The 25,333-nt window shown below is 36.3% G+C and overlaps 5 protein-coding genes across 8 annotated transcripts; all 5 read left to right on the forward strand.

Annotated features, from left to right (window-relative positions):
• On the forward strand, window positions 1-2,666 carry LOC114523294 (neuronal pentraxin-1-like). The gene is made up of 4 exons (XM_028544175.1): window positions 1-396; window positions 1,156-1,436; window positions 1,652-1,901; window positions 2,040-2,666. Exons 3-4 carry the CDS (start codon window positions 1,669-1,671, stop codon window positions 2,431-2,433), a joined length of 627 nt encoding a protein of 208 aa, XP_028399976.1. The 5' UTR covers window positions 1-396; window positions 1,156-1,436; window positions 1,652-1,668; the 3' UTR covers window positions 2,434-2,666.
• Window positions 2,667-4,416: 1,750 nt separating this feature from the next.
• On the forward strand, window positions 4,417-7,251 carry LOC114520278 (neuronal pentraxin-1-like). The gene is made up of 3 exons (XM_028540517.1): window positions 4,417-6,278; window positions 6,416-6,665; window positions 6,858-7,251. Exons 1-3 carry the CDS (start codon window positions 6,017-6,019, stop codon window positions 7,249-7,251), a joined length of 906 nt encoding a protein of 301 aa, XP_028396318.1. The 5' UTR covers window positions 4,417-6,016.
• Window positions 7,252-12,681: 5,430 nt separating this feature from the next.
• LOC114523304 (sushi, von Willebrand factor type A, EGF and pentraxin domain-containing protein 1-like) lies at window positions 12,682-13,587 on the forward strand. The gene is made up of 2 exons (XM_028544185.1): window positions 12,682-12,859; window positions 13,055-13,587. The coding sequence occupies exons 1-2, from the start codon at window positions 12,684-12,686 to the stop codon at window positions 13,446-13,448; spliced, it is 570 nt and encodes a 189-aa protein (XP_028399986.1). The 5' UTR covers window positions 12,682-12,683; the 3' UTR covers window positions 13,449-13,587.
• Window positions 13,588-14,707: 1,120 nt separating this feature from the next.
• Window positions 14,708-24,711, forward strand: LOC114523268 (C-reactive protein 1.1-like). 4 transcript variants are annotated; one of them, XM_028544150.1, is made up of 4 exons: window positions 14,708-14,879; window positions 22,653-22,945; window positions 23,070-23,316; window positions 24,138-24,711. In XM_028544150.1, exons 2-4 carry the CDS (start codon window positions 22,672-22,674, stop codon window positions 24,529-24,531), a joined length of 915 nt encoding a protein of 304 aa, XP_028399951.1. In that variant the 5' UTR covers window positions 14,708-14,879; window positions 22,653-22,671; the 3' UTR covers window positions 24,532-24,711. The 4 variants fall into 4 exon arrangements, with proteins under 4 accessions (XP_028399951.1, XP_028399943.1, XP_028399959.1 ...); XM_028544142.1 differs by lacking the exon at window positions 14,708-14,879 and adding an exon at window positions 21,701-22,587; XM_028544158.1 differs by lacking the exon at window positions 14,708-14,879 and adding an exon at window positions 21,701-21,969.
• LOC114520289 (neuronal pentraxin-1-like) lies at window positions 14,954-16,796 on the forward strand. Its single transcript, XM_028540527.1, has 3 exons — window positions 14,954-15,233; window positions 15,371-15,617; window positions 16,267-16,796. The coding sequence occupies exons 1-3, from the start codon at window positions 14,966-14,968 to the stop codon at window positions 16,658-16,660; spliced, it is 909 nt and encodes a 302-aa protein (XP_028396328.1). The 5' UTR covers window positions 14,954-14,965; the 3' UTR covers window positions 16,661-16,796.
• Window positions 24,712-25,333: the final 622 nt, after the last annotated feature.

A 25,333-nucleotide genomic window follows, 5' to 3' on the forward strand; every position in this document is an offset into this window, starting at 1 on the left:
CGATTCTTAGGACAAGTGTGAACTAACTTTATGCCAGAGAAACACACCAAATCTACAGAATCCAACCCCATGCATCTATTTGATCATTGCATTCATAAGTGGCATTTAAGCGATTTTAAACTTTTACGTGTGTATACTTACGTACAGAAGACGTGACAGTACAAAGGAGCTCTTAAAAGGGATACGTACTTCCTACTTGAAATACTAAAGGAATTAAGACACTGATGAAAAACATGCAGTCCAGGAACAGATTTTTTCACACTATATAATACATCATCTGGCAATATAATTATGCCATTTCTTGTTTGACTACCTGAAGGGAAGGTTGGCGTCTTTCTTATCGACATTACGAGAGAAAATTGTTACGCGAGGTACAAGTTAAACCATACAATAATGGTAAGAAAAAGTTGATATAACCATATTTTTCATCTATTGATATGTTTAACAACCAATTCGAACTTTTAGCTTCCGCACGCGTGCATGCCGTGCAGTTACGCACCCATGCAGGGCATTGATTAGAAAATATAAAGCTTATTGCATTCATTAGAGAGATGATAAAGATTAATCGTTAAGAAAAGCAGAGTGAAGCAATCGAATTTTAGATAATTATATAGTTCCACGTTAAATCGTCAGCTAACATTAACACTCTTTCAGGTCGATGTTTAGTGAGTTAATTCTCCAGCAAAACCTAGAAATGCATGTGTATTTTTTGAACTCTGTAAAAAGTTTCATATTTTAGTTTGTTTTTCGTTAAAAACCATATTCATGCAGTATAGTGTGTATTCAAAATTCGCACGGAAGCCATTTTTCATTTCTTAGAAGATGCATGTATGGCACTACATATACTACAGACGACTTGCTTAGAAAAATAAACCTCCGGGGGTTTTGAAAGTTTAAATCGAAATCAGTTTGTTCGTTTACACTTAACTGAACATATATCCCCGGTTCAAACAATGTCTTTATTATATAATGAAAGCTAAGAAAGACTTTTATAGACGTTGGCACTAATATATATATATATATATATATATATATATATATATATATATAATATATATATAATATATATACATGCTGTAAAATTTTTTGTTGTTGCTACATTTCAATACAAAGTTAGCTACCATGTATATCACAGTGTATGTATTATATTTGTAGGCATTTGAAATGACAATTGGAAACTCCGTTTTGACATTCGTTTTTTTCCTCACGTTTGTCCTGCCAACATCATCGCAATCATGTAATATCTGTCAATCCGCGTTTTTTGATGAACTGAAAATAAAATCAGATGCCGCTACGCTACTCTGTTCGCCAAACAAGGCAACCTATATAAAGTTGCCTCTTGGTAAGAGTTGTTGTGAATCGCTGACAACAGAGTTGGAAAAAAGTTGGTACATGCAGTTACAACAAACTATGCCCAGCAATACGGAACAAGCAATGTAATTATCAACAATCATATATAGTTTTATAGTATATATATAAGGGCATGAAAACGGCTCATAATTATATATGAGTAGAGTGCTCGATATACCGAAGTATAGAGCTAATAACACGAAGATAAAAAAACAATAAACTTGGTTTACTTCATTATATATATAATTATATGATCTACAATATCATTTGACGGCTGGCATTTTACTTCTAATTTTTCAAGGTCCCAGTGCAAAGTCGATGATTATCACAAGACAGAGCACGGTTGACTACGCAATAAGCCAGGGAGCTCCTCAGATGAACGAAGTCACGATGTGTTTCTGGGTAAAGACCAAGCAAGTGACGGGATATCCACATTACATTTCTTACGCAGTCCAAGGAGCAACAAACCAGATATACGTCACGACGTATAAATATCTAAGACTAAGCATTTGGCACCACAACTCAAATTTGGGTAATTCACTATCTTTAAGGTGGGAAAATGCGGATATACCTTTTTTTAATGATGTAATACTTATGAAAGTTTCCTATTCTACTGCAACATTGACGGTGAGAGAATTCTCGTAATATAAAATCATCAGGTTAATTCAGTGTTTGTAAAATTTGTCTAGCTCACACAATATCACGATTAACGATGGACTCTGGCACCACATTTGCATAACTTGGCAAGCCAATGGTGGTCGATATTCATTTTTCAAAGATGGAAATGAAGTTGGCAATGGCACAATCCCAGGCAGTGTTGGAAAGACAATTCCAGGCCAAGGCACATGGGTGCTGGGTCAAGACCAGGACAGTGTTGGAGGTGGGTTTCAACGTCACCAATCTGCCACTGGAGAATTCAGCGGAGTCAATGTTTGGGATAAAGTTTTGTCTTCTTTCGAGATTGTGAAAATGTCCAGAAATTGCAAAGCCGGTGGACCCGCTGGTAATGTAAAGACCTGGGCTGATTTTCTGTCTGGAATCAAAGGAAATGCTAATATTGAAAAAGCAACTTGCTGTCAGTGATATTCTAATGCTTAATTGCAACTTATAATCATTCTTAGTGTTAGTATTTTGATGTCATATATATAATCCGTGTAACTAAGCAAGCATGCAGCTGAAATTGATCAAATCTGTATTGCTCGATAATTATTATGTAGCCATCTGTATGGAAGGCCATTTGATTCATCCATGCAGCATTGAGTCGTCATTAAAATTAGGTTTAAAAATTGAAGTCATTGATGTCATGTATGTTTTATTTTCGCTGACGGTTGACTATCCATTTGATCGCAAAAAAGCGATTTGGCGACATTTTGCGCAGAACGGATGAGAGCATAAAGGTGGTTCTCCACTAGGCCCAAATTTTCGATTGAACGAAATTTTTCGCTTGGCCTTCCTAAATTTAAATTGTGAGAATTCAAAAATGCATGAGACAAACGAATTTTCTAAATTCATTTGCATGCAGAATTCTCACCACATCAGTAAGACAGTAGAGTAATGCTAGAGTAATTCTGCTAGAGTAATTGCAAATTTAAACATTTGCTGCGTACTACATATTACTGAATAATGAATATTATTACTGAATATAGTGTAATACTCTATACAGTCCAACATTTTGGTGTGAAATTTTTCAGTGCGAAGCAATTTTTCAGTCACGAATTTTTTTCAGAGTGCTAGGATGCCTTCATACGAATCAAGGATATCACTTTCAAAAATGTTAATAGAGGTGAACGAGTTGGATGTGAGTAAAAATTTATACATGAGTTGGGATTTTTAATTTTGTAAATGAATGAACTACAACGATTCTGTAAACGACTTTAAAAGTGGTCAGGGACCGATTGTACGAAAGCCAAAGTCTGTTGCAGATCGTTATTATGCTTTAAGATAATACATATGGCGGTCCTTTCAAATTATGGAAATACTGTTATTCACTGCTGTTACACATTAAAGGATGACGTCATCTGCCAACAACATAAGACTTCTGTGGCAGATACCTTTGATCTGTTCTTCGTTTAATTAATGCAAAAATTCTCTGCATTATATAAACATACATTGTACAGTTTTATTGTAAACTTGCTGCTTCTTTCGTCCTTTCAATAGAATGCTTGCAGTGTGCTAGAGGAACTTTTGTCGGAAGATGATGAAGTTGTTCAGGTATAATATGATCCCTGTGCAACGCATGCATATTCACGGTGCAATACAATATTTACAGTATGTGTGCATCAACGCTTCCTTGTGGAAGGAAGCGAAAACTAAAACGGCACAATCGTAAAGCCCATTCACACTATGCGATTTGTCGTATACGATTCTTACCCTGTGTATTCCGCTGTGAAAGAAATAAAAATGATTGTGGTATATGACCTCTTTTGCATTCGTAAGAATGATAATTGCATACAACTACTCATAGTCAGAGTCTAAGGCCTATATATCATCCCAGAAGTGTAAACTCTTTGGTTCTATATCGTTCATAGTTCTCCTTCATTCCAGGTTTGGTATTTGCTTGGCTGGATAGAGTACTTAAAAGAGCAAGATTATAACTTAGTTGTGTATTACTTGGAAATGGCTCAAAAGGTATGTCTACATCAACAACGTTTTTGTGTAGGGTTAGGGTTGCGAGTCTGTTCTTTATAAAGGCCTTCGACCATTAAATTTTTGATGAGCACAATTGTCATTGAAAGCTTGAAATCTCTATATCTCTTTTCTCACAAACGTTTTGTATACGGGTGGATTTTACAGTGTCAACGTTCTATACATTTGTTTTCCTCAGTTACCCTTTTACATTTCACGAGCTCACTTGTGTAAATACAATGCGGGCATGCAGTAATGAATCTAGTTCGCTTTTCAAGCTTTTTATTCAAACTGGATGTGATGACGAACCATTGCTGGGACATATTGATGAACTTTTATCTGAAGTAAAAGTTAAAACAAACAATGACAGCGTTGAACAAGATGATAATAACGATACAGATGATGACGATGATGATGAATTAAATTCAATGGATACGACTGTGTGATCTTGCACATATCAAGAATAGTCAACAAAGATTAAACGTTTTGGGGCGACACTACAGGAGGTGCATGCAAGGGAGGCGGTTTAGAACGCCCCCTCTGGTCAGTAAGTCGGCAAATTTTATCTTTAGTCGTCAAAATTTGGGATCAGAAAGGGCTTTTACATCTCACCGCCGAGAGTACGTGAGTTTATATAAATCTAACAAGATGGGCTGGTTTTTGTGTCTTATACTGATATTACTCACTGTAGCCGATTAAACATTTTAAATCCCCATGGAATGGCTGGTAGTCCAGAGTCTCTACGTTCAAAAATATGTAGCATCAATTTTTTTAGCATAGTGTAACCGTACAGTTAATGGCATGTTAAATATCTGGTCTCTGGCTAATGAACACACTGAATTAGCTTCAGTTTCCCGCTATTACTCTACCTGAATTATTTGCTGTAATTAAAGTCTATTAACCGTGGGTGCATGCTTGTTGACGCGTTTGAAAATTCAGAAGTAATCAATACCGAAAGGTTCCCTTGTATATGGGAGTATACTTGTAGCACTGTCCTGTAACCGTGTTTAATTGAAGACGCGGCAATTATCCGGCTGGTGTTCGCGTGTGTCGATACCACTGCCTATACTAGAATCTATAATCTAGTATAGGTCAGTGGTCGAGACTCGAGTGTAAAACAAATAATACGTGCGTGCACTCCTTATTTGAAATTTAAATTTCAAGAACCTTCTCCAGCAGACAATCTTGTGAAGCATGCAGGGAAGAAAGCAGAAAACAGACCTGGTTTGTCGAAATACCACCGTTATTGCTTCTGAATATAATTGTACACTACACGTTTTCAATTATACCATCTGTATACTGTACCGTATAGCTTCGTTCTACAATTGCGTCCCGAATCAAAGCTCGTCGTATAAGTTTACAATGTTTATTTAGTTAAACTTATTCTATGCTCATTTACAATACGCACTTGCTTAAACTATTTGTCCTGCGAATAATTTCATGAACAGTATACTTGCATGCAGAATTCAGAAAGGATGTTTGTGTTCTTTTTGTTATCATATAACGCGAGCGCCGCAAAAAATTTCCTATACAAATTTCTCATCTTTTGTTAGCATGCGCAGTTACAGTTCAGTTTTAGGCAATTGTCATCGGCCTTAAGAGCTAAACTCGCTTACCCTGTTGCGCCATTTAATTTAGGCGAGATTTTTTATGAAGTATACAGGCTTGCTTTCAATTTATTGTATATGATACCTGTTAATTAGAAAAGAGCAAAATTATTCCTTTCGAGATCCGACCTGTCAGTTAATTCCTGGATAGATTCATACCACATAAGACATCAGTGTCTTCCTTCAGCAGATCATAGATTATTATACCATAAACATCCGCATCTTCCTTCAGCAGTTCAAGTTCATGGTATTCTACAAATACGCCTACAAGTACAAGCTAGGCTACATACAAAACTACTGTTACTCGTCCGACTATCTTCATCGCGTCATTTGGTTTGTATATACCAAGGTTAGTACTGCAAAACGAGTGTTACGAATGCATACTATATGTACACTAATATTACCACATTATAGGGTTTTTTTCAGATATTTGAATGATGAACGCTGTTTTGAAAATTGTTTTTTTCTTTGGCATTCTCGGCCTGTCAGCGTCTGCGAAATCATTTAAAGATTGCTGCCAATCTTTTTTGGATGAACTGAAAAAGAAATCAGAAGCTGCTGTGTTACTCTGTTCGTTGAACAATCAATCTTTTGTACCTTTACCATTTGGAAAGTATTGCAATTGTAAAACGCTAAAAAATGAGTTGAAGGAAAGATGGGACGGCTTTAACAAACTTTGCCGACTAACCCGGCAATGTACGTACAAATATGGTACACATATATACTAAGGGTAATCAAGGGTATATTGTATACAATAATCAATAGTCAACATTTTGTTTTTTCCAATATGTCGAACGTAAGGTTTGATTTATTTTATTTTGTAATTTTTCAAGGTCCAAATGCGAAGTCCGTGATAATCACAAGACGCAGCACTGTTGACTACGCAATAACCCGGGGAGCTCCCCAGATGAAGGAAGTCACGATGTGTTTCTGGGTAAAGACCAAGCAAGTGAAGGGATATGCACATTACATTTCATACGCAGCCTCATTCGCAACAAACCAGATATACGTGATGTCACAGACAAATCTAAGACTAAGCATTTGGCACCAGGGCGCAGACCCCAGTAAAGTACATTCTTTAAGGTGGGAAAATGCAATATACAAAATGATTTTGTTTCCTTACACCCATCAAATTCAAATTCTTTAAATAAAAGTTTTCTATACTTATGAGAATTTCCTATATTCTACTGCAACAATTGACGGCGAGACTCAGATTCGAGAGAATTCTCGTAATATAAAATTACCAGTTCAATAGTTGTTTGTAAATTTTTCTAGCTCACACAATATCACGATCAACGATGGACTCTGGCACCACATATGTATAACTTGGGAAGCAAATGGTGGTCGATATTCATTTTTCAAGGATGGAAGTGAAGTTGGCAGTGGCACAATCCCTGCCAGTGTTGGAAAGCCAATTCCAGGCCAAGGTACATGGGTGCTGGGTCAAGACCAAGACATCGTTGGAGGTGGGTTTGAAGCTAATCAATCAGCAACTGGAGAATTCACCGGAGTCAATATTTGGGATAAAGTTTTGTCTTCTTTTGAGATTTTGAAAATGTCCAGAAATTGCAAGGCCGGTGGACCTGCTGGTAATGTAAAGAGCTGGGCTGATTTTCTATCTGGAATCAAAGGAAACGCCACGATTGGAAAAGCAACTTGCTGTCAGTGATACTCTAATGCTTAATTGCAATTCCTTTTAATAGTCTTAGTGTTAGTATTTTGATGTCATATATACAATCCGTGAAACTAAGCAAGCATACAGCTGGAGTTGATCTAATCTGTATTGCTCGTTAATTATTATCGTTTATTATGTGGTCATATATCTGTATTGAAGGCCAATTGATTTATCCATAAAGCATTCTGTTGTCATTAAAATTGGTTTTACAAGTATTGTCATATTTGTCATTGTCGTGATGTATATATTTTAATTTCGCTGACGGTTGACTGCCCATTTGATCCCAAAAAAGCGATGGGGCGACTATCACTCAGTAATAGAAATGGAACACGGAGTGGTTGTTCACTGAATCTGTGAGTTTCTTTCGCCTAGTGAAAACCCGCCTTAAGTATTAAAAAACCCTTCGCTGTAGCAGCTAGTGACCGTGTAATAAACCCACAATCACCACATCGATCAATGTCATATATTATACTGAACCTTCGACTCTTGGTCTCATACCTGGCCCCGTTTTTTCGTCTACTTCTTGCAAGCTTAAACGGGGCGCTTTGGGTTTTTGTGAAATAATATATATATATATATATATATATATATATATATATATATATATATATACACCCATTTGCAAAAACGTTGGCCGCATATACATAGATAGATAGATACTCGAGATCTAATTAGAATTGCATATGTTGTGTCATATGCAATTCTAATTAGACTTCGAGTATCTATCTATCTATCTATCTGCGGCCAATGTTTTTGCAAATGGGTGTATATATATATATATTAATATATATATATATTTATATATATAATTATATATATATATAATATATATAATTATTATATATATATATATTAATACATACCTAAATAAATATATATATATATATATATGTAGGTATATATAAACGCTTGTCATACGAAACAGCTCTGTAGTAAATAAAATTCGATGAAGTAACTCGTGTTTCTCATCCTGTGTTATATCGCTCTGCGCAAGCATTGAGCACTCTGTCCGGACGATTTTGTATGCGTTAGTTTCTGTCATCACGATAGTTTCTATCACAACATTTATCATTATATATAATATATATATATAATATATATATATATATATATATATATATATATATATATATGTAAGTTTTGTATCAACACACGATCGCCGTAGGTTCGAATCCTGCATAGCAAAGGTTTTTTGCCAACGAAATTACTATTTGATTTAAAATACTTCGAAAGGGATAATTAGGTCAAATAAAGAACAATAGCTTTCAACGAATGATGTGGTGGTCTAGTGGTTAAGACCTTGGTCTCTCAATCGAAGGACAAATGTTTCAAGTCCTGGCAATGCAAACAAAATTAGCTTGAAAAATTTCAGTATGATTTGGGAGCTTAAAAAAATTAAAGATTCCCAGTTCTGAAGGAAAGACTGTAAATTGAAAGAAATTTGGAAGCAAAAAAAACCCTCAAGAAATTGCAAAATAGACCTTTCTTATAATGACGTCAAACGCGGAAAGTCTGATGTTACACGAAATTTGATTTAATCGCAAAAATAAATTATGCGACATTTTGCGTGGATCGCGGAATCAGCAACTGCATAAGAGCATAAAGGATAATAAAGGCGGTTTTCTACTGGGCTGTATTTTTCGATGGAACGAAGTTTTTCGTTGGATTTTCTTTTCATTTGTGCCCGGTCGAGGCAACCGCTACGGTCGATTTTTCACAATTTCGCAGCATTTGTGAGCCAGGCAGTTCCACTGAGACATGAAGGAAATCACGATGTGTTTCTGGGTAAAGACCAAGCAAGTGACGGGAAATCCACATTACATTTCCTACGCAGTCAATATAGCAACAAACCAGATATACGTCATGACGCATAAATATCTAATACTAAGCATTTGGCACCATAACTCAGTATAGGTACATTCTTTAAGGTGGGAAAATGCAGATATACCTTTTTCTGATTTAATTATAGAAAACAGTTTCAAATATTTTCAATGAGAATTTCCTATTCTGCAATATCTACAATAACAATAGAGAAGGAAAATTCTCGTAATATTAAATGAGTTCAATCTTGTTTGTAAATCATTCATTTTACAAGGTTTACAAGGCACAATCCCTGACAGTACAGGAAATCCAATTCCAGGAAAAGCCACACGGGTGCTGGGTCAAGACCAAGGCAGCGTTGGATGTGGGTTTGATCAATTTGATGCTAATCAATCAGCCACTAAGGAATTGACCTGATTCCGACATGAAATAAACAAGAAAACCTAACTTTTTATTATAGTATTTTTTTTACTCTGTACAGATTACGCCAATCCGTATATATATAGGGAATATTATATGGTTACGAGGAAATATATATGTTATTTACCAGATTGGAGGTCCGTATTGGGAAATATTGTCCAAGGTCTCAAAAACAGTCCGAGGCCCAAGGCCTAGGGACGTTTTTGAGACCGAGGAAAATATTTCCCTATACGGACCGACTAAACTGGTAAATAATAGATTTTTTCTTGCGGTCCGATTTCATATTTTAGCGTTGGCTCTGTGTTTTTAAATCTCGCGCGGTCCGTACGGCCCGATACGGACCGCTCGCGTAGCCAATCAGATTGCAGGAAACGCTAAAATATGAATTCGGACCGCAAGAAAAAAATAAAGAAGTTTTACTTGTGTTTAAATACAATTTTTCTCGGTGGCGTATAACTCTATATAACACTCATGTTCATATAATAAAATTACTATTATAATTATTATTATGAATAAATTATTTAACAACGGGAGCCCTTCAGTTTATTTAAGCTGTTTTTCAAGGGGCATTCATAAAACGTGGCAACGGAAACTTGTCAAGGAAAGCTTGTTCGTCATACACATGCATGCATGCACGAGCAGGAGAACTCGGGTCAAGAAAACTTACTCGTCTGTACGAGGCTTTATTTGTCCAAGGATTCCGAGGATTATAAATGTTTATTTAGCTGATATTCATGCGTTTATATGAAAAATACGCGTAATTGAATTGCTGAAGGAAGACACAGACACTTGTGTTAACGCATGTTCTATTCGGAGTCGGAGGTTAACGTTTTTTTCGAACAGCCAATAAAGAAGATTGAAGCTTTTCCTGAGCGTATATATAATCAATAACGCAATTAACTCGTTTCATATATAGTAATTGTTCCACGTACAGCGCGTTTATCATTTGCCGGTTCGAATGCGGATGAGTGTGCATCCTTACGAACATATCCTAAAGTTAAACTCATGCATCTTGCAGTGACTACATACGAAAAAATATATAAGCTGACAGCCAACGAGGCTCAGCTATTTGACGAGAGCGAATGCTATATATATACTGCTAATTCTTTATATAATTTAGTAGCATGCATAGCCAAAACTCTGGCGATCATTCTATATATAGTAACATCCAACAAAGAGAATGGCAACTCCTTTAAACGGCTTACCAGAAATGCTTGCTGTGTTACTGAGTGGTAAAGCTCTGTATATAAATATTTTTTTAATTTTCCTATAAATATAAACAGTTATAGCCTTATATATACTATGTAGACATTATATAGACTATGTAGACATTATTTGACATGCCTTGACCTGCCGAAAACTGGGTCACTTGTTCTGACTCGGTTTAGATTTGCTAGCTATAATAAGGCTTCGCTGAGGCAATATTCCCCATTCGTAAACGGTTTTTGCCATCCCTGCTCAAGTTGCATCTCGCGGGCGTACGCCACCCGCGATGATTTAATAATACGAGAGAACGCATTTGAAGGCTTTCATTGTGAGAAATGCACACAGTCCCGTTTTCAATTACACACTTGTGCATGCATGTTTAGCATATAAAAAAGGCATCTAAATACCACTGCAAAAGTTTGACTTCACATATATATAGGTACGTTTTGGGGTACACAGAATTAGTACGCACTTCTCTTATTTCCGATATAACGAGTTACGCCAATCAAGGTTTCAAAGCCAGAGAATTGATAAATATAGAATAATGTTTATTAAGCTATAATATATATGCATGTATTTATAGCTGTATACACGATACGTACAGGAATTTGCTGAAGGAAGATGTTATTAATATATGCATAATGTGAGGATTTTTTTTATCAAATGCATTATCCATCTAGCAATATCACCATTTTTCGTTGGACTACCTGAAGGAAAGGTTTAGTCTTTCTCATTGACATTGCGATAGAAAATTGTTACGTGAGTCGTGAGATCCAAGGTAAACCATAATGGTAAAACAAACTTGATATATATCTATATAGGATATCGAGGTTATATATCGCTATATAGGAAAAGCAGGGTGAAGCAATGAATCGAGTTAGGTATAGTTCCGTCAATTCGTCTGCTACCCTTAGTTAAATTTCCGGCAAAATCTAGACCGAAATGCATGTGTATCTTTTTCAACACACAGTATCCTAAATGTTATAAAATTAGCTAAATATCCTTATTAGCTAAAACTTAATATACTTTAGGTTATAGTACCAGTATAGCTATGCATGAAAATCTATATAAACAGCTAGCTATATTCTATTTGTTTTAGACATTTGAAATGACGAACTCGGCCGTTTTGAAATTCGTTTTTTTACTCACGTTTGTCCCGCCAACATCGCAATCATCTAATATTCGCTGTAAATCCGCGTTTTTTGATGAACTGAAATCAAAATCAGATGCCGCTACGCTACTGTGTTCGCCAAATAATCTTGAAACCTATGACTATATAAATTTGCCTCTTGGAAAGAATTGTTGTAAATCGCTGACAAAAGAGATGAAAACAAGGTGGGAACGGTACTACAAACTTTGCCCAGCAATACAGCACAGACAATGTAAGTATAATTATTGACAATCATAGTTTTAGTATAATCATGCAGTATATATGTGCATGATATAACGGTCTTCATTATTACTGACTTCCCAATGGCCATGCACCGGCAATGACACTGACGCAATGTCTCATATATGGAACGACAATGACGCAATGTCTCATATATGGAACTATATACTAAGACTCTGTACTATAGGGTAGGTGGGGGAAAACTAGATTGATAATTGGGGGGGGTGTGATATTCATATATTCAGTTATGCCCCGGACGAATTTCTATATTGTAAGCTATTGCACTTACAGAAGTACATGAGCGTAGGAGCCGCGTGCATGGGGGCCAGATACGCAAAATATTCGGTACAAACATCAGATTATATTCTACAGTGGTCACGAACAGGCCTCTATATTTATTAGGTGCGCATGGATTTTTGAGTTGACGCGGCAAAATTTTAGGCTATTAAATTAAATTAACTATAGTTTATTAAAATATAATTTGAGGTCTGACATTTTATTTCTAATTTTTCAAGGTCCCAATGCAAAGTCGATGATAATCACAAGACGCAGTATCGTTGACTATGCAATAAGCCAGGGAGCTCCAGACATGAACGAAGTCACAATGTGTTTTTGGGTAAAGACCAAACAAGTGACGGGAAATGCACATTACATTTCCTACGCAGTCCAAGGAGCAACAAACCAGATATACGTCATGACGCAGACAAATCTAAGACTATGCATTCGGCACCACAACTCAGATCCCAGTAATTCACATTCTTTAAGGTGGGAAAATGCAGATATACCTTCTTCTGATTTATAGAAAATTATTTTTTTCCTTTCACCCATGAATTTTCGAAATGCTGTAATATTTTTTAAGTAATCTACTTATGAGAATTTCCTATTCTATTGCAACATCTACAACATTTTCTCGTAATAAAAAAAAACCTCAGTTCAATCTTGTTTGTAAATCGTGTCTAGATCTCACAATATCAAGATTAACGATGGACGCTGGCACCACATTTGTATAACTTGGCAAGCAAAGGGTGGTCGATATTTATTCTTCAAGGATGGAAGAAAAGTTGGCAGTGGCACAATCTCTGACAGTGTTGGAAAGCTAATTCCAGGCAAAGGCACATGGGTGCTTGGTCAAGACCAGGACAGTGTTGGAGGTGGGTTTAATGCTAATCAATCAGCCACTGGAGAATTGACCGGAGTCAATATTTGGGATAAAGTTTTGTCTTCTTTCGAGATTGTGAAAATGTCCAGAAATTGCAAGGCGGGTGGACCTGCTGGTAATGTAAAAACCTGGGGTGATTTTCTACCTGGAATCAAAGGAAATGCCAAGATTGGAAAAGCAACTTGCTGTCAGTGATACTCTAATGCTTAATTGCAATTCCGTATAATCGTTCTTAGTGTTAGTGTTTTTATGTCATATATATAATCCGTGTAACTAAGCATGCAGCTGGAATTGATCTAATCTGTATTGTTCGTTAATTATTATGTAGCCGTATCAGTATGGAAGGCCATTTGTTTTATCCATGCAGCATTCTGTCGTCATTAAAATTGGTTTTAAAAATTGAAGTCATTGATGTGATTTATGTTTTAATTTCGCTGACGGTTGACTATCCATTTGATCGCATAAAAAAGCGATTTGGCGACATTTTGCGCAGAGCGGAAGAGAGCATAAAGGTGGTTCTCCACTAGGCCCAAATTTTCGATTGAACGAAATTTTTCGCTTGAGCTTCGTAAATTTAAATTGTGAGAATTCAAAAATGCATGAGACAAACGAGTTTTCTAAATCATTTGCATGCAGAATTCTCACCACATCAGTAAGACAGTAGTGACCGGCCTTGATTGACACAATTATAATACAACCATACAAAGACGTGGCAATTATCTGCATGGCTGGTGTTCGCGTGTGTCGAGAATCGAGACTCGAGAGTAAAACAAATGATACGTGCATGCACTCCTTATTTGAAATATTTTAAATTTCAAGAACCTTCTCCAGCAGACAATCTTGTGAAGTAGGGAAAAAAGAGAAAACAGACCTGGTTTGTCGAAATACCACCGTTATTGCTTCTGAATATAATTGTACACTACACGTTTTCAATTATACCATCTGCATGTGCTATACCGTATAGCTTCGTTCTACAATTGCGTCCCGAATCAAAGCTCGTGATTCTATGCTCATTTACAATACGTACTTTACTTGCTTAAGCTATGTATTTAATTGTCCTGCGAATAATTTCATCAACAGTATACTTGCATGCAGAATTCAGACAGGAAGGATGTTTGTGTTCTTTTTGTTATCATATAACGCGTCCGCCGCAGAAAATTTCCTATACAAATTTCTTGTTAGCATGCGCAGTTGCATTTCACTTTTAGGCAGTTGTCCTCTGCCTTAAAAGCTAAACCCGCTTAGTGTAGGCGCGCGTTTTTTAGAGTTTATCAGGTTCAAACATAGAATTGGAAGTTAGATTAAATAAACCAGGCAGGCTTGCTTTCAATTCATTGTATATTATATCTGCTAGTTGAGAAGAGCAAAATTATTCCTTTTGAGACCCGGTCTGTCAGTTAATCCCTGGAGAGATTCATCATTCATACTACAATTAGACATCAGTGTGTTCCTTCAGCATTTAATATATAGATTATTATACAGTAAACATCCGCATCTTCCTTCAGCAGTTTAAGTCCATGGTATTCTACAAATACGCCTACAAGTACAAGCTAGGCTACATACAAAACTATCATTACCTACTCGTGCGACTATCTTCATCGCGTCATTTGGTTTGTATATACCAAGGTTAGTACTGCAAAACGAGTGTTACGAATGCATACTATATGTACACTATTAATATTACCACATTATAGTTTTTTTCAGATATTTGAATGATGAACGCTGTTTTGAAAATTGTTTTTTTCCTCGGCATTCTCGGCCTGTCAGCATCTGCGAAATCATTTAAAGATTGCTGCCAATCCTTTTTGGATGAACTGAAAAAGAAATCAGAAGCTGCTGTGTTACTCTGTTCGTTGAACAACCAATCTTTTGTACCTTTACCATTTGGAAAGCATTGCAATTGTAAAACGCTAAAAACTGAGTTGAAAGAAAGATGGGACGGTTTTTACAAACTTTGCCGACTAATGCGGAAACAGCAATGTAAGTACAAATATGAACGCGCATGTTATATTTATACTACGACTATGTCTACGGAAATCAAGGGTACAATGTTTTCTTTTTTATCAGTATTGTCGGATGTGAGATTTGATATATTTTTCTTCTATTTTTTTTTCAAGGTTCCAATGCAAAGTCGATTATAATCACAAGACGCAGCACAGTTGACTACGCAATAAGCCAGGGAGCTCCTCAGATGAAGGAAGTCACAACGTGTTTCTGGGTAAAGACCAAGCAAGTAACGGGATATGCACATTACATTTCCTACGCAGTCCCATTAGCAACAAACCAGATAATTATTAAGGGCATGCAAAATCTCAGACTCGTCATTGTGCATTATGCATCAGATTCAACGAAAGTTTCCTCAAGGTAGGATATCAAGATATTTTTTTCTGATTTACAAAAATTATTCGATCTGACTTCTATCTTTTAATGAATAAATCTTTTATATGATTTTATACTTTTCTCTTTTTTGTGCAAAGTTTTTGAGGAAACTTTGCAGCCATTGTGATTTGTGATGAGGGGCGGAAATTCAACCAAATCATACCGATCATTCTGTCATACAGTAAGTCAGTCAGTCAGGGCAGGCAGTCACATACATAGTGTTAACTTGTTTATACACATGATAAATTGTTTGACGAAGAGAAGAGACATGGTGTTTTTTGCTGAACCCTGTAATATACTAAACTGAGAAAACTGCGCCCGCTTTGCATGATCAACTAAAATTATAATTTGATATGACAATATCGCGGCTAACGTAATTTGAGTACTTGGAGTAATTCCCTGTTTGATTAAGGGTGGTTAATGTTTACCTAGTTCTTTATATTTTTATTGGCATAAGTCAAAACGTTTATGTTGGGACAAATGTCTGGTTGCTTAGGTATTAGAGGGCATGGAAACTTTGCGTTATCCTTGGATCCCTAGTTATTATTTCCTATTCCGCAACAGCGTCTGCAATTAAGTGAGAAAATGCTACTTTAAAATTACGAGTTCAATCTTGTTTGTGAATTTTGTCTAGCTCACACAATATCAAGATTAACGACGGACGCTGGCATCACATTTGTATGACTTGGCAATCAAAAGATGGCGGATATTCGTTTTTCAAGGATGGAAGGAAAGTTGGCAGTGGCACAATCTCTGGCAGTGTTGGAAAGCCAATTCCAGGCAAAGGCACATGGGTGCTGGGTCAAGACCAAGACAGTGTTGGAGGTGGGTTTGATGCTAATCAATCAGCCACTGGAGAATTGACCGGAGTCAATGTTTGGGATAAAGTTTTGTCTTCTTTCGAGATTTTGAAAATGTCCAGAAATTGCAATGCCGGTGGACCCGCTGGTAATGTAAAGAGCTGGGCTGATTTTCTATCTGGAATCAAAGGAAATGCAAAGATTGGAAAAGCAACTTGCTGTCAGTGATATTCTAATGCTTAATTGAAATCCCTTATAATCGTTCTTAGTGATATTGTTAGTTTTTAATGTCATATATATAATCTTGTGTAACTAAGCATGCAGCTGGACTTGATCCAATCTGCATATATTGCTCGTTAATTATTATGTATACCGCCAACTGGATGGAAGGCTTACTTCAGTAAGACAGTCAGTAGTGGCCAGCCTTGATTGACACAACTAATATAACCATGGCCATAACACGTAAAAATACGCGCGATTGTATTATTTAGGCCAATGCAGACATGTTTGATCTTTGACTTAAGGAAGTATATAATTTGTTCTCGTCCCTTAAATGTGATGCTATATGTAACTGTCAACATGTCGGATCAGCCCAACTTTTAGCTAAATACACGATTGCAAAATAAGCCAGTATTATATTTACTTCAATTGCTTATAGTTATAGGAAAAATAATTGTGGCTAGGTGCTCAAAAGTTTACCTGCGCATGCATGAGTCCAACTGATGTCTGGAAACCCGAAATTTTTTAAAGCACCGACCTTATAACTTAATTGTTATCTTGTATGTGTTTTTCGAGAGTTATGAGAGAAATTTAGTTTGACGTTTTTTGTTCAACCGCAAACCGCAGCTTGACGTTGAAATTTTGCCGTTTGACGTTTGCGGTTCACGTTCTCAAACGCTGGAGGTGTATTTTCACGTAGCTCATTTACCTCAGCGAATTGTCATTGCAATAGTGTCTCGTTTCACGTATAAACACTCCTAGTAGACATTGAATATCCAAACCTTCTTTACGGTAATTTTCTGGCCTGAGTTTTCTTTCAACGAGTTTACCGATTTTCTTTAAGAAAACGTTTTTTTGTAAAAATCTTCTTTATCTGTTTTACAGCTCACTAATTGATATCGTGTGCATGTCAATCATAAAAAAGGCATTCAAATTCCAACAAAAGTTCGCACGCAATGAATGAAACAGAATTGAATAGAAATTATGCATTACATATACATTTGCAATTCGATATTCCTTCCTATGAATATTCTCTGCGTAACTTTCACTTATTTACCACAACGAGTTCAAGCCGATTAAGGTTTTTTAAAGGCGAAGGACTGATAAAGCCTGGTTTTCATATGTCACCGACGATAATTGATGAATGACGTTTTTTGTTACTTTGAGTAAATTTTCTTCGTCACCAGCCACAAACAAGGCATCGCCGAGTGTCGATGACATATGAGAAACAGGCCTAAGCCTGGTTCACACTTGTTCTAAAAATCTGGAATTCCCTTTGTCTGAGGTTGCTGGTGCGCAAAATGCTTTGTCTATCGGAAAGACGGGAAAGTAATATAGAATAGTCAATGGATCCCCGATTCAAAGGAGCGAGTGTGAAACAGGTCTTACGCCAGGTTCACAATTATCCTAGGAATCTGGGATTCTTCCCTTTGTCTGTCAACGTTTCGACCTGAGGGACTTCGTCAGTCCTGAGAGAGTTAGTTCCTAAGTTGTTATACCACATTTGATGCTAAGTTGTTTATATATATATATATATATATATATATATATATATATATATATATATATATATATATATATATATATATATATATATATATATATATATATATATATATATATATATATATATATATATATATATATATATATATATATATATGGTCTAAGGTTCCACCTCTGTATTGGCAATAATTATGTTATCTCAAATAAGATGGCTAGATATAGCCTTAGTTCACTATAGTTTGAACAAAACCTAGATAGGGTATTAAATTCTATTTAAAAAAATTATTAGGCTTACAAAAATGGTACTGACAATTATCTTCAGGTTTGCTTAGTTGTGGAAAAATTGGTGTAATGTACTTTCTCTAAAAGCTTCTATGATTTGAATAAAATTGCATGTCAAGAAAACGTTTTGTGAGTTTTTCTTCACCAGAAGAAAAAAGAGTGTCTACAGCACGCCATAGAAATTGAGGCTGAGAAAGGATTCAGTAAATAAAGCAGATATTTATAGGCTGGTTCGTATTTGCGATGTATTGTTTTTCAGTGGCGGATGATGAAGACGTAAACCTATGACTATGAGAACCAATGATTGTTCCAAAAATTTCGTAGTCGTACTAGTTTTCGTTGTGGTAACGAATCTAAAATTAAGAAACTAGTAACAAACTTAGGTAAAAACAGACAGTAATCTCGACTCGTTATACTGTATATTTGCCACGTTATCTTGCCACTTTTTTTTTTCATTTATATACTAATAAGCAAATAAGCATTCAAATTTATGCTCCAAACAAATGTATCTTAATTCAATGCAGGATAACAGCTAGCGGTGCTGAAAAGGTGGAGATTTTAGATCGAGATATTTCAAACGCGCTTTGCTTACTAGCAGAAATATACCTCACCGATTGCTGGTAATGTCCTAATTTATGTTAAAATACCAACGACCCCAATTTATTAATTTTATTTTTTACATATCTGCGGAAACGACATGCAGGTCGGTAAAAAAGCAATAGAACATGATTGAAACAACCCGGAGGCTTATCAAGTCATGGCTAATTTTCTCTTGAGTGAACAGAAAAGCGAGGTTTGTTTATTTCTCAGGGCATGAAATTACTTCATTATTTACTACACAAACCTCGCTTTATGTTTATTTGTTTATTTGTTTATGCTTTTCTGTTTATTTGTTTATTTCTCAGGGCATGAAATTACTTCATTATTGAATATCTTGAAATCACAAATATTTAGTATACAGGGTGAGTAAAAAAAAACGGACACTTTGAAATTCAAATTAGTCGCATAGCGGCTGTAATGTGACAGAAGTTGCTTAAAATATTTCATAGGTATACGAAGCATATCATATTAATTAACCTAAGACATAAAGTTTGTTCCCATTGGGAGTTAAAATGCATTCTAAGCTCGGTAAATACAAAAGAACAGTATTATCAAATCGTTTTTGTTGATTGTACATGGGAATTGTCATATTCCAGCTATAAGTTCGCAGCTAATTTGAATTTCAAAGGTGTCCGTTTTTTTTGACTCACCCTGTATATGTATATACTGGATTTTAGGAGGCAAAAGAAACTTTGTTAAAAGGATTCAATCTGTGGCATGGCTGCGATGATCCAACTTTAAAGGTTAGAAATAGATTCTGCTACAGTAATTACACAGCAAAAAATCGTTTTTTTATTTCAAGAAAAAAAACTTATTTCCTGAAAATTTTTTTGAAATAAGAAGAAAATGTTTTTAATAAGAAAACATAATTAAGAAAAATTTCTTATTAAGAAAATCTAAACATTTTCTGCGTACTATATATTACTGAATAATAAACAATTATTGGATGAGGTTTTTGTGATATGCAGAGTTATCAAGGTCGAGGTAAGCGTTATCAGCCGAGCCGAAGGCGAGGCTACGCTTATAGAGACCTTGATAACTCTGCATATCACAAAAACCGAATTCAATAATTGTTTTATCATACATTTGAAGAATAGTGAACATAGTATTAACGAATGAAAAACCTTATTTAATAGCAACATCCAAAAATACATCAATTATTAGTACATAAATACATTCAAATGAATACCGCTTGTTAACCACCGCAGGCTCACTTGCAGATAACTCAGTTATCTGCTAGCAGATAACTGAATTTTGCGTGATTGCGCGATTTATCTGTCAACTATTAGCCAATCAAGTTGCTTTTACTACTATAATGTATAATAATGAATATTATTACTGAATGTACTGTACAACGATTCTGTAAACGACTTTAAAAGGCGTCAGGGGCCGATTGTGCGAAAGCCAAAGTCTGTTGCAGATCGTTATTATGCTTTAAAATAACAGATACGGCGGTCCTTTCAAATGATGGAAATACTGTTATTTACTGCTGTTACACACGTCATCTGCCAACAACATAATTATAAGAATTCTTTGGCAAATACCTTTGATCTACAGGGTGTCTCAAAAAAAAACGCAACCACTTAAATATGCAAGAATTTTAATATTGTTCGGGTTTGCGCCACAGTTCAGCTAAAATGACTTTTAGCATTTTAAATGAAGGATTAAGAGCCATTTTCAATTCCTAGAGGTGCTTATCTATTGTGCTTTAGAGCTGTTTTAATGTCTTGCATATTTAAGTGGTTGCGTTTTTTTTGAGACACCCTGTATTCTTCGTTTAATTAATGCAAAAATTCTCTGCATTATATAAACATACATTGTACAGTTTCATTGTAAAATTTGTGCTTCTTTCGCGTCCTTTCACTGAATAGAATGCTTGCAGTGCATGTGCTAGAGGAACTTTTGTCGAAAGATGATGAATTTGTTCAGGTAGCTATAATATGATCCCTGTGCAACACATGCATATTCACGGTGCTGTCGGTGCAATACAATATTTATTTGTACATCAACGCTTCCTTGTGGGAGCAATTAGCTAAAACTGAAACGGCACAATCGTGAGGCCCATTCACACTATGCGATTTGTCGTATACGATTCTTACCCTGGCGTATGTGAATGTGATTATCGGCACGTCAACACGTACAAACGTGACTTCAAATTCCGCTGTGAAAGAAACAAGAAAGATTGTGGTATATGTCCTCTTTTGCATTCGTAAGAGTGATAATTGCATACAACTATAATCATAGTCAGAGTCCAAATACTGTAGGCCTATACATATACATCCCAGAACTCTTTGGTTCTATATCGTTCATCGTTCTCCTTCATTCCAGGTTTGGTATTTGCTTGGCTGGATACATTGCTTAAAAGAGCAAGATTATAACTTAGTAGTTGTGTATTTCTTGGGAATGGCTCAAAAGGTATGTCTACATTAACAACGTGTTTATGTAGGGTTAGGGTTGCCGAGTCTGTTTTTTATAAAGGCCTTCGACCATTGAAATTTTTTGTTAAAACTTGCATGCTGATGTCAACTCATTCTCGAACAAATCGTCGTATTTTGGATGATTGAAACTAGCCCGTTTTATTGATAATATTTACATGCAATATCAACGTTCTATACATTTGTTTTCCTCAGTTACCCTTTTATATTTCACGAGCTCACTTGTGTAAATACAATGCGGGCATGTAGTAATGAATCTAGTTCTCTTTTCAAGCTTTTTACTCAAACTGGAATACTGGATGTGATGATGAACCATTGCTGGAACATATCGATGAAAAGTTAAAACAAACAATGACAACGTTGAACAAGATGATAATAACGATACAGATGATGACGATGATGATGAATTAAATTCAATGGATACCACCGCGTAATCTAATTCTTACACGTATCAAGAATACAAAGATCAAACGTTTTGCGGCGACACTGCAGGAGGTGCGTGCAAGGGGGGGGGTTACTCTGGTCAGTAAGTCGGCAAATTTTATCTTTAGTCATCAAAATTTGGGATCAGAAAGGGCTTTTACATCTCACCGCCGAGAGTACGTGAGTTTATATAAATCTAACAAGATGGGCTGGTTTTGGGGTCTTACTGATATTAATCACTGATAAATACTCACTGATATTACTCACTGTCTTCCGTCAGCATATAATAGATTATTACTATGCATTACTAATGCAATCTCGATTGTGATTGGCCAAAAATTAACCTACAGATATAATTCTCAATGTCTTGCCACCTACGCGACATTGAAAATAATCCGTAGGTGACGTAATTTTTTGCCGCTAGTTTGTTGTCAATATTCTGCATTTTTACAAATTGCAGGAAATACATAATAAAACAATTATTGAATTCGGTTTTCGCATCAGTGATATCAACACTCAACCTCATCCAATAATTGTTAATTATACAGTAAACATCCGCATCTTCCTTCAGCAGTTTAAATCCATGGTATTCTACAAATACGCCTACAATTACAAGCTAGGCTACATACAAAACTGTCATTACTCGTCCGACTATCTTCATCGCGTCATTTGGTTTGTATATATACCAAGGTTAGTACTGCAAAACGGGTGTTACGAATGCATACTATATGTACACTAATATTACCACATTATAGGTTTTTTTTAGATATATGAATGATGAACGCTCTTTTGAAAATTGTTTTTTGCCTCGGTATTCTTGGCCTGTCAGCGTCTGCGAAATCATTTAAAGATTGCTGCCAATCCTTTTTGGATGAACTGAAAAAGAAATCAGAAGCGGCTGTGTTACTCTGTTCGTTGAACAATCAATCTTTTGTACCTTTACCATTTGGAAAGCATTGCAATTGTAAAACGCTAAAAACTGAGTTGCAAGAAAGATGGGACGGTTTTTACAAACTTTGCCGACCAATGGCTAAGCGGAAACAGCAATGTAAGTACAAATATGAACGCACATATTATATTTATACTATGACTATGTTTACGGAGATCAAGGATACAATGTTTTGATTTTTTTATCAGTATTGTCAGATGTGAGATCTGATATATTTTTCAAGGTTCCAATGCAAAGTCGATTATAATCACAAAACGCAGCACAGTTGACTACGCAATAAGCCAGGGAGCTCCCCAGATGAAGGAAGTCACAACGTGTTTCTGGGTAAAGACCAAGCAAGTGACAGGATATCCACATTACATTTCCTACGCAGTCCCATTAGCAATAAACCAGATAATTATTGAGGGCATGGAAAATCTCAGACTCCTCATTGTGCATTATGGATCAGATCCAACCAAAGTTTCCTCAAGGTAGGATAATTAATATATTTTTTCTGTTTTATAAAAAATATTCGATTTGACTTCTATCTTTAACGAATAAATCTTTTATATGATTTATACCTTTCCATTTTTTAGTAGCCATTGTGATGAGGGGCGGAAATTCAAACGAGTCATACAATCAGTCAGTCAGGCCAGCAGGCAGGCAGGCAGGCAGGCAGGCAGGCAGGCAGGCAGGCAGGCAGGCAGGCAGGCAGGCAGGCAGGCAGGCAGGCAGGCAGGCAGGCAGGCAGGCAGGCAGGCAGGCAGGCAGGCAGGCAGGCAGGCAGGCAGGGCAGGCAGGCAGGCAGGCAGGCAGGCAGGCAGGCAGGCAGGCAGGCAGGCAGGCAGGCAGGCAGGCAGGCAGGCAGGCAGGCAGGCAGGCAGGCAGGCAGGCACATAGTGTGAACTTGTTTATACATATGATAAATTGTTTGACGAAGAGAAAAGACATGGTGTTTTTTGCTGAACCCTGTAATATATACTAAACTGAGATCTTTGCGCCCGCTTTGCACGAGCAACTAAAATTATAATTCAATATGACAATATCGCGGCTAACGTAATTTGAGTACTTTGAGCATGCAATTTCCTGTTTGATTAAGGGTAATGTTTAACCTAGTTCTTTATATTTTTACTGGCATAAGACAAAGCGTTTATGCATGTTATTGGGACAAATGTCTGGTTGCTTAGGTATTAGAGGGCATGGAAACTTTGCATTATCCTTGGATCCCTAGTTATTATTTCCTATTCCGCAGCAGCGTCTGCAATTAAGTAAGAAAATCTTGAGTTCAATCTTGTTTGTAAATTTTGTCTAGCTCACACAATATCAAGATTAACGACGGACGCTGGCATCACATTTGTATGACTTGGCAATCAAAAGATGGCGGATATTCGTTTTTCAAGGATGGAAGGAAAGTTGGCAGTGGCACAATCTCTGGCAGTGTTGGAAAGCCAATTCCAGGCCAAGGCACATGGGTGCTGGGTCAAGACCAAGACAGCGTTGGAGGTGGGTTCAATGCTAATCAATCAGCCACTGGAGAATTTACCGGAGTCAATATTTGGGATAAAGTTTTGTCTTCTTTCGAGATTTTGAAAATGTCCATAAATTGCAATGCCGGTGGACCCGCTGGTAATGTAAAGAACTGGGCTGATTTTCTATCTGGAATCAAAGGAAATGCCAAGATTGGAAAAGCAACTTGCTGTCATTGATATTCTGATGCTTAATTGAAATCCCTTATAATCGTTCTTAGTGATACTGTCAGTATTTTAATGTCATATATATAATCTTGTGTAACTAAGCATGCAGCTGGACTTGATCCAATCTGCATATAATGCTCGTTAATTATTATGTACAGCCAACTGTATGGAAGGCCCATTTGATTTGTCCATGCAGCATTTAGTCTTCATTAAAATTGGTTTTAAAAATTGAAGTATCGTCAATGTTGTGATGTAGCTATGTTTTAATTTTCGCTGACGGTTGACTACTTGACTACCCATTTGATCGCAAAAAAGCGATTGTGCGACATTTTGCACAGAACGGATGAGAGAATTAGTGTGGTGCGGAATTTTTGATCGAACGAAATTTTTCGCTTGACTTTCTTTTCAATTGTGAGAAGTGAAAAAATGCAAAAAGATAAACGAATTTTCTAAATTCGTTTACATGCAGACTTCTCACCAGTCACCACTTCAGTAAGACAGCCAGTAGTGGCCGGCCTTGATTGACACAATTACTATAACCATGCATGGCCATACCACGTAAACATATGCGCGATTGTATTTTTTAGGGCAAGAAATCTGGCTTGATTGAATGTGACGCTATATTCAACTGTCAACATGTCGGATCAGCCCAACTTTTAGCTAAATAGACGATTGCAAAATAAGCCAGTATTATATTTACTTCAATTGCTTATAGTTATAAGGAAACTGATGTAGTTTGACGTTTTTTCTTAAACCGCAAACCGTGGCTTGACGTTGAAATTTTGCCGTTTGTTGTTTGCGGTTCACGTTTTCA

Source organism: Dendronephthya gigantea, unplaced genomic scaffold, assembly GCF_004324835.1.
Source record: "Dendronephthya gigantea isolate DGI-Jeju-01 unplaced genomic scaffold, DenGig_1.0 000000F, whole genome shotgun sequence".
NCBI lineage: Eukaryota > Metazoa > Cnidaria > Anthozoa > Malacalcyonacea > Nephtheidae > Dendronephthya > Dendronephthya gigantea.

Coding starts and splice junctions, on each gene's coding strand:
- LOC114523268 (XM_028544150.1), top strand. CDS start 22,672: ATGATGAACGCTCTTTTGAAAATTGTTTTTTGCCTCGGTATTCTTGGC. Junction 22,946..23,069: donor GGCTAAGCGGAAACAGCAAT/GTAAGTACAAAT, acceptor ATATTTTTCAAG/GTTCCAATGCAAAGTCGATT. Junction 23,317..24,137: donor CCAACCAAAGTTTCCTCAAG/GTAGGATAATTA, acceptor AATTTTGTCTAG/CTCACACAATATCAAGATTA.
- LOC114523294 (XM_028544175.1), top strand. CDS start 1,669: ATGATTATCACAAGACAGAGCACGGTTGACTACGCAATAAGCCAGGGA. Junction 1,902..2,039: donor GGTAATTCACTATCTTTAAG/GTGGGAAAATGC, acceptor AAATTTGTCTAG/CTCACACAATATCACGATTA.
- LOC114520278 (XM_028540517.1), top strand. CDS start 6,017: ATGATGAACGCTGTTTTGAAAATTGTTTTTTTCTTTGGCATTCTCGGC. Junction 6,279..6,415: donor TTGCCGACTAACCCGGCAAT/GTACGTACAAAT, acceptor TAATTTTTCAAG/GTCCAAATGCGAAGTCCGTG. Junction 6,666..6,857: donor AGTAAAGTACATTCTTTAAG/GTGGGAAAATGC, acceptor AAATTTTTCTAG/CTCACACAATATCACGATCA.
- LOC114520289 (XM_028540527.1), top strand. CDS start 14,966: ATGATGAACGCTGTTTTGAAAATTGTTTTTTTCCTCGGCATTCTCGGC. Junction 15,234..15,370: donor ACTAATGCGGAAACAGCAAT/GTAAGTACAAAT, acceptor TTTTTTTTCAAG/GTTCCAATGCAAAGTCGATT. Junction 15,618..16,266: donor TCAACGAAAGTTTCCTCAAG/GTAGGATATCAA, acceptor AATTTTGTCTAG/CTCACACAATATCAAGATTA.
- LOC114523304 (XM_028544185.1), top strand. CDS start 12,684: ATGAACGAAGTCACAATGTGTTTTTGGGTAAAGACCAAACAAGTGACG. Junction 12,860..13,054: donor AGTAATTCACATTCTTTAAG/GTGGGAAAATGC, acceptor AATCGTGTCTAG/ATCTCACAATATCAAGATTA.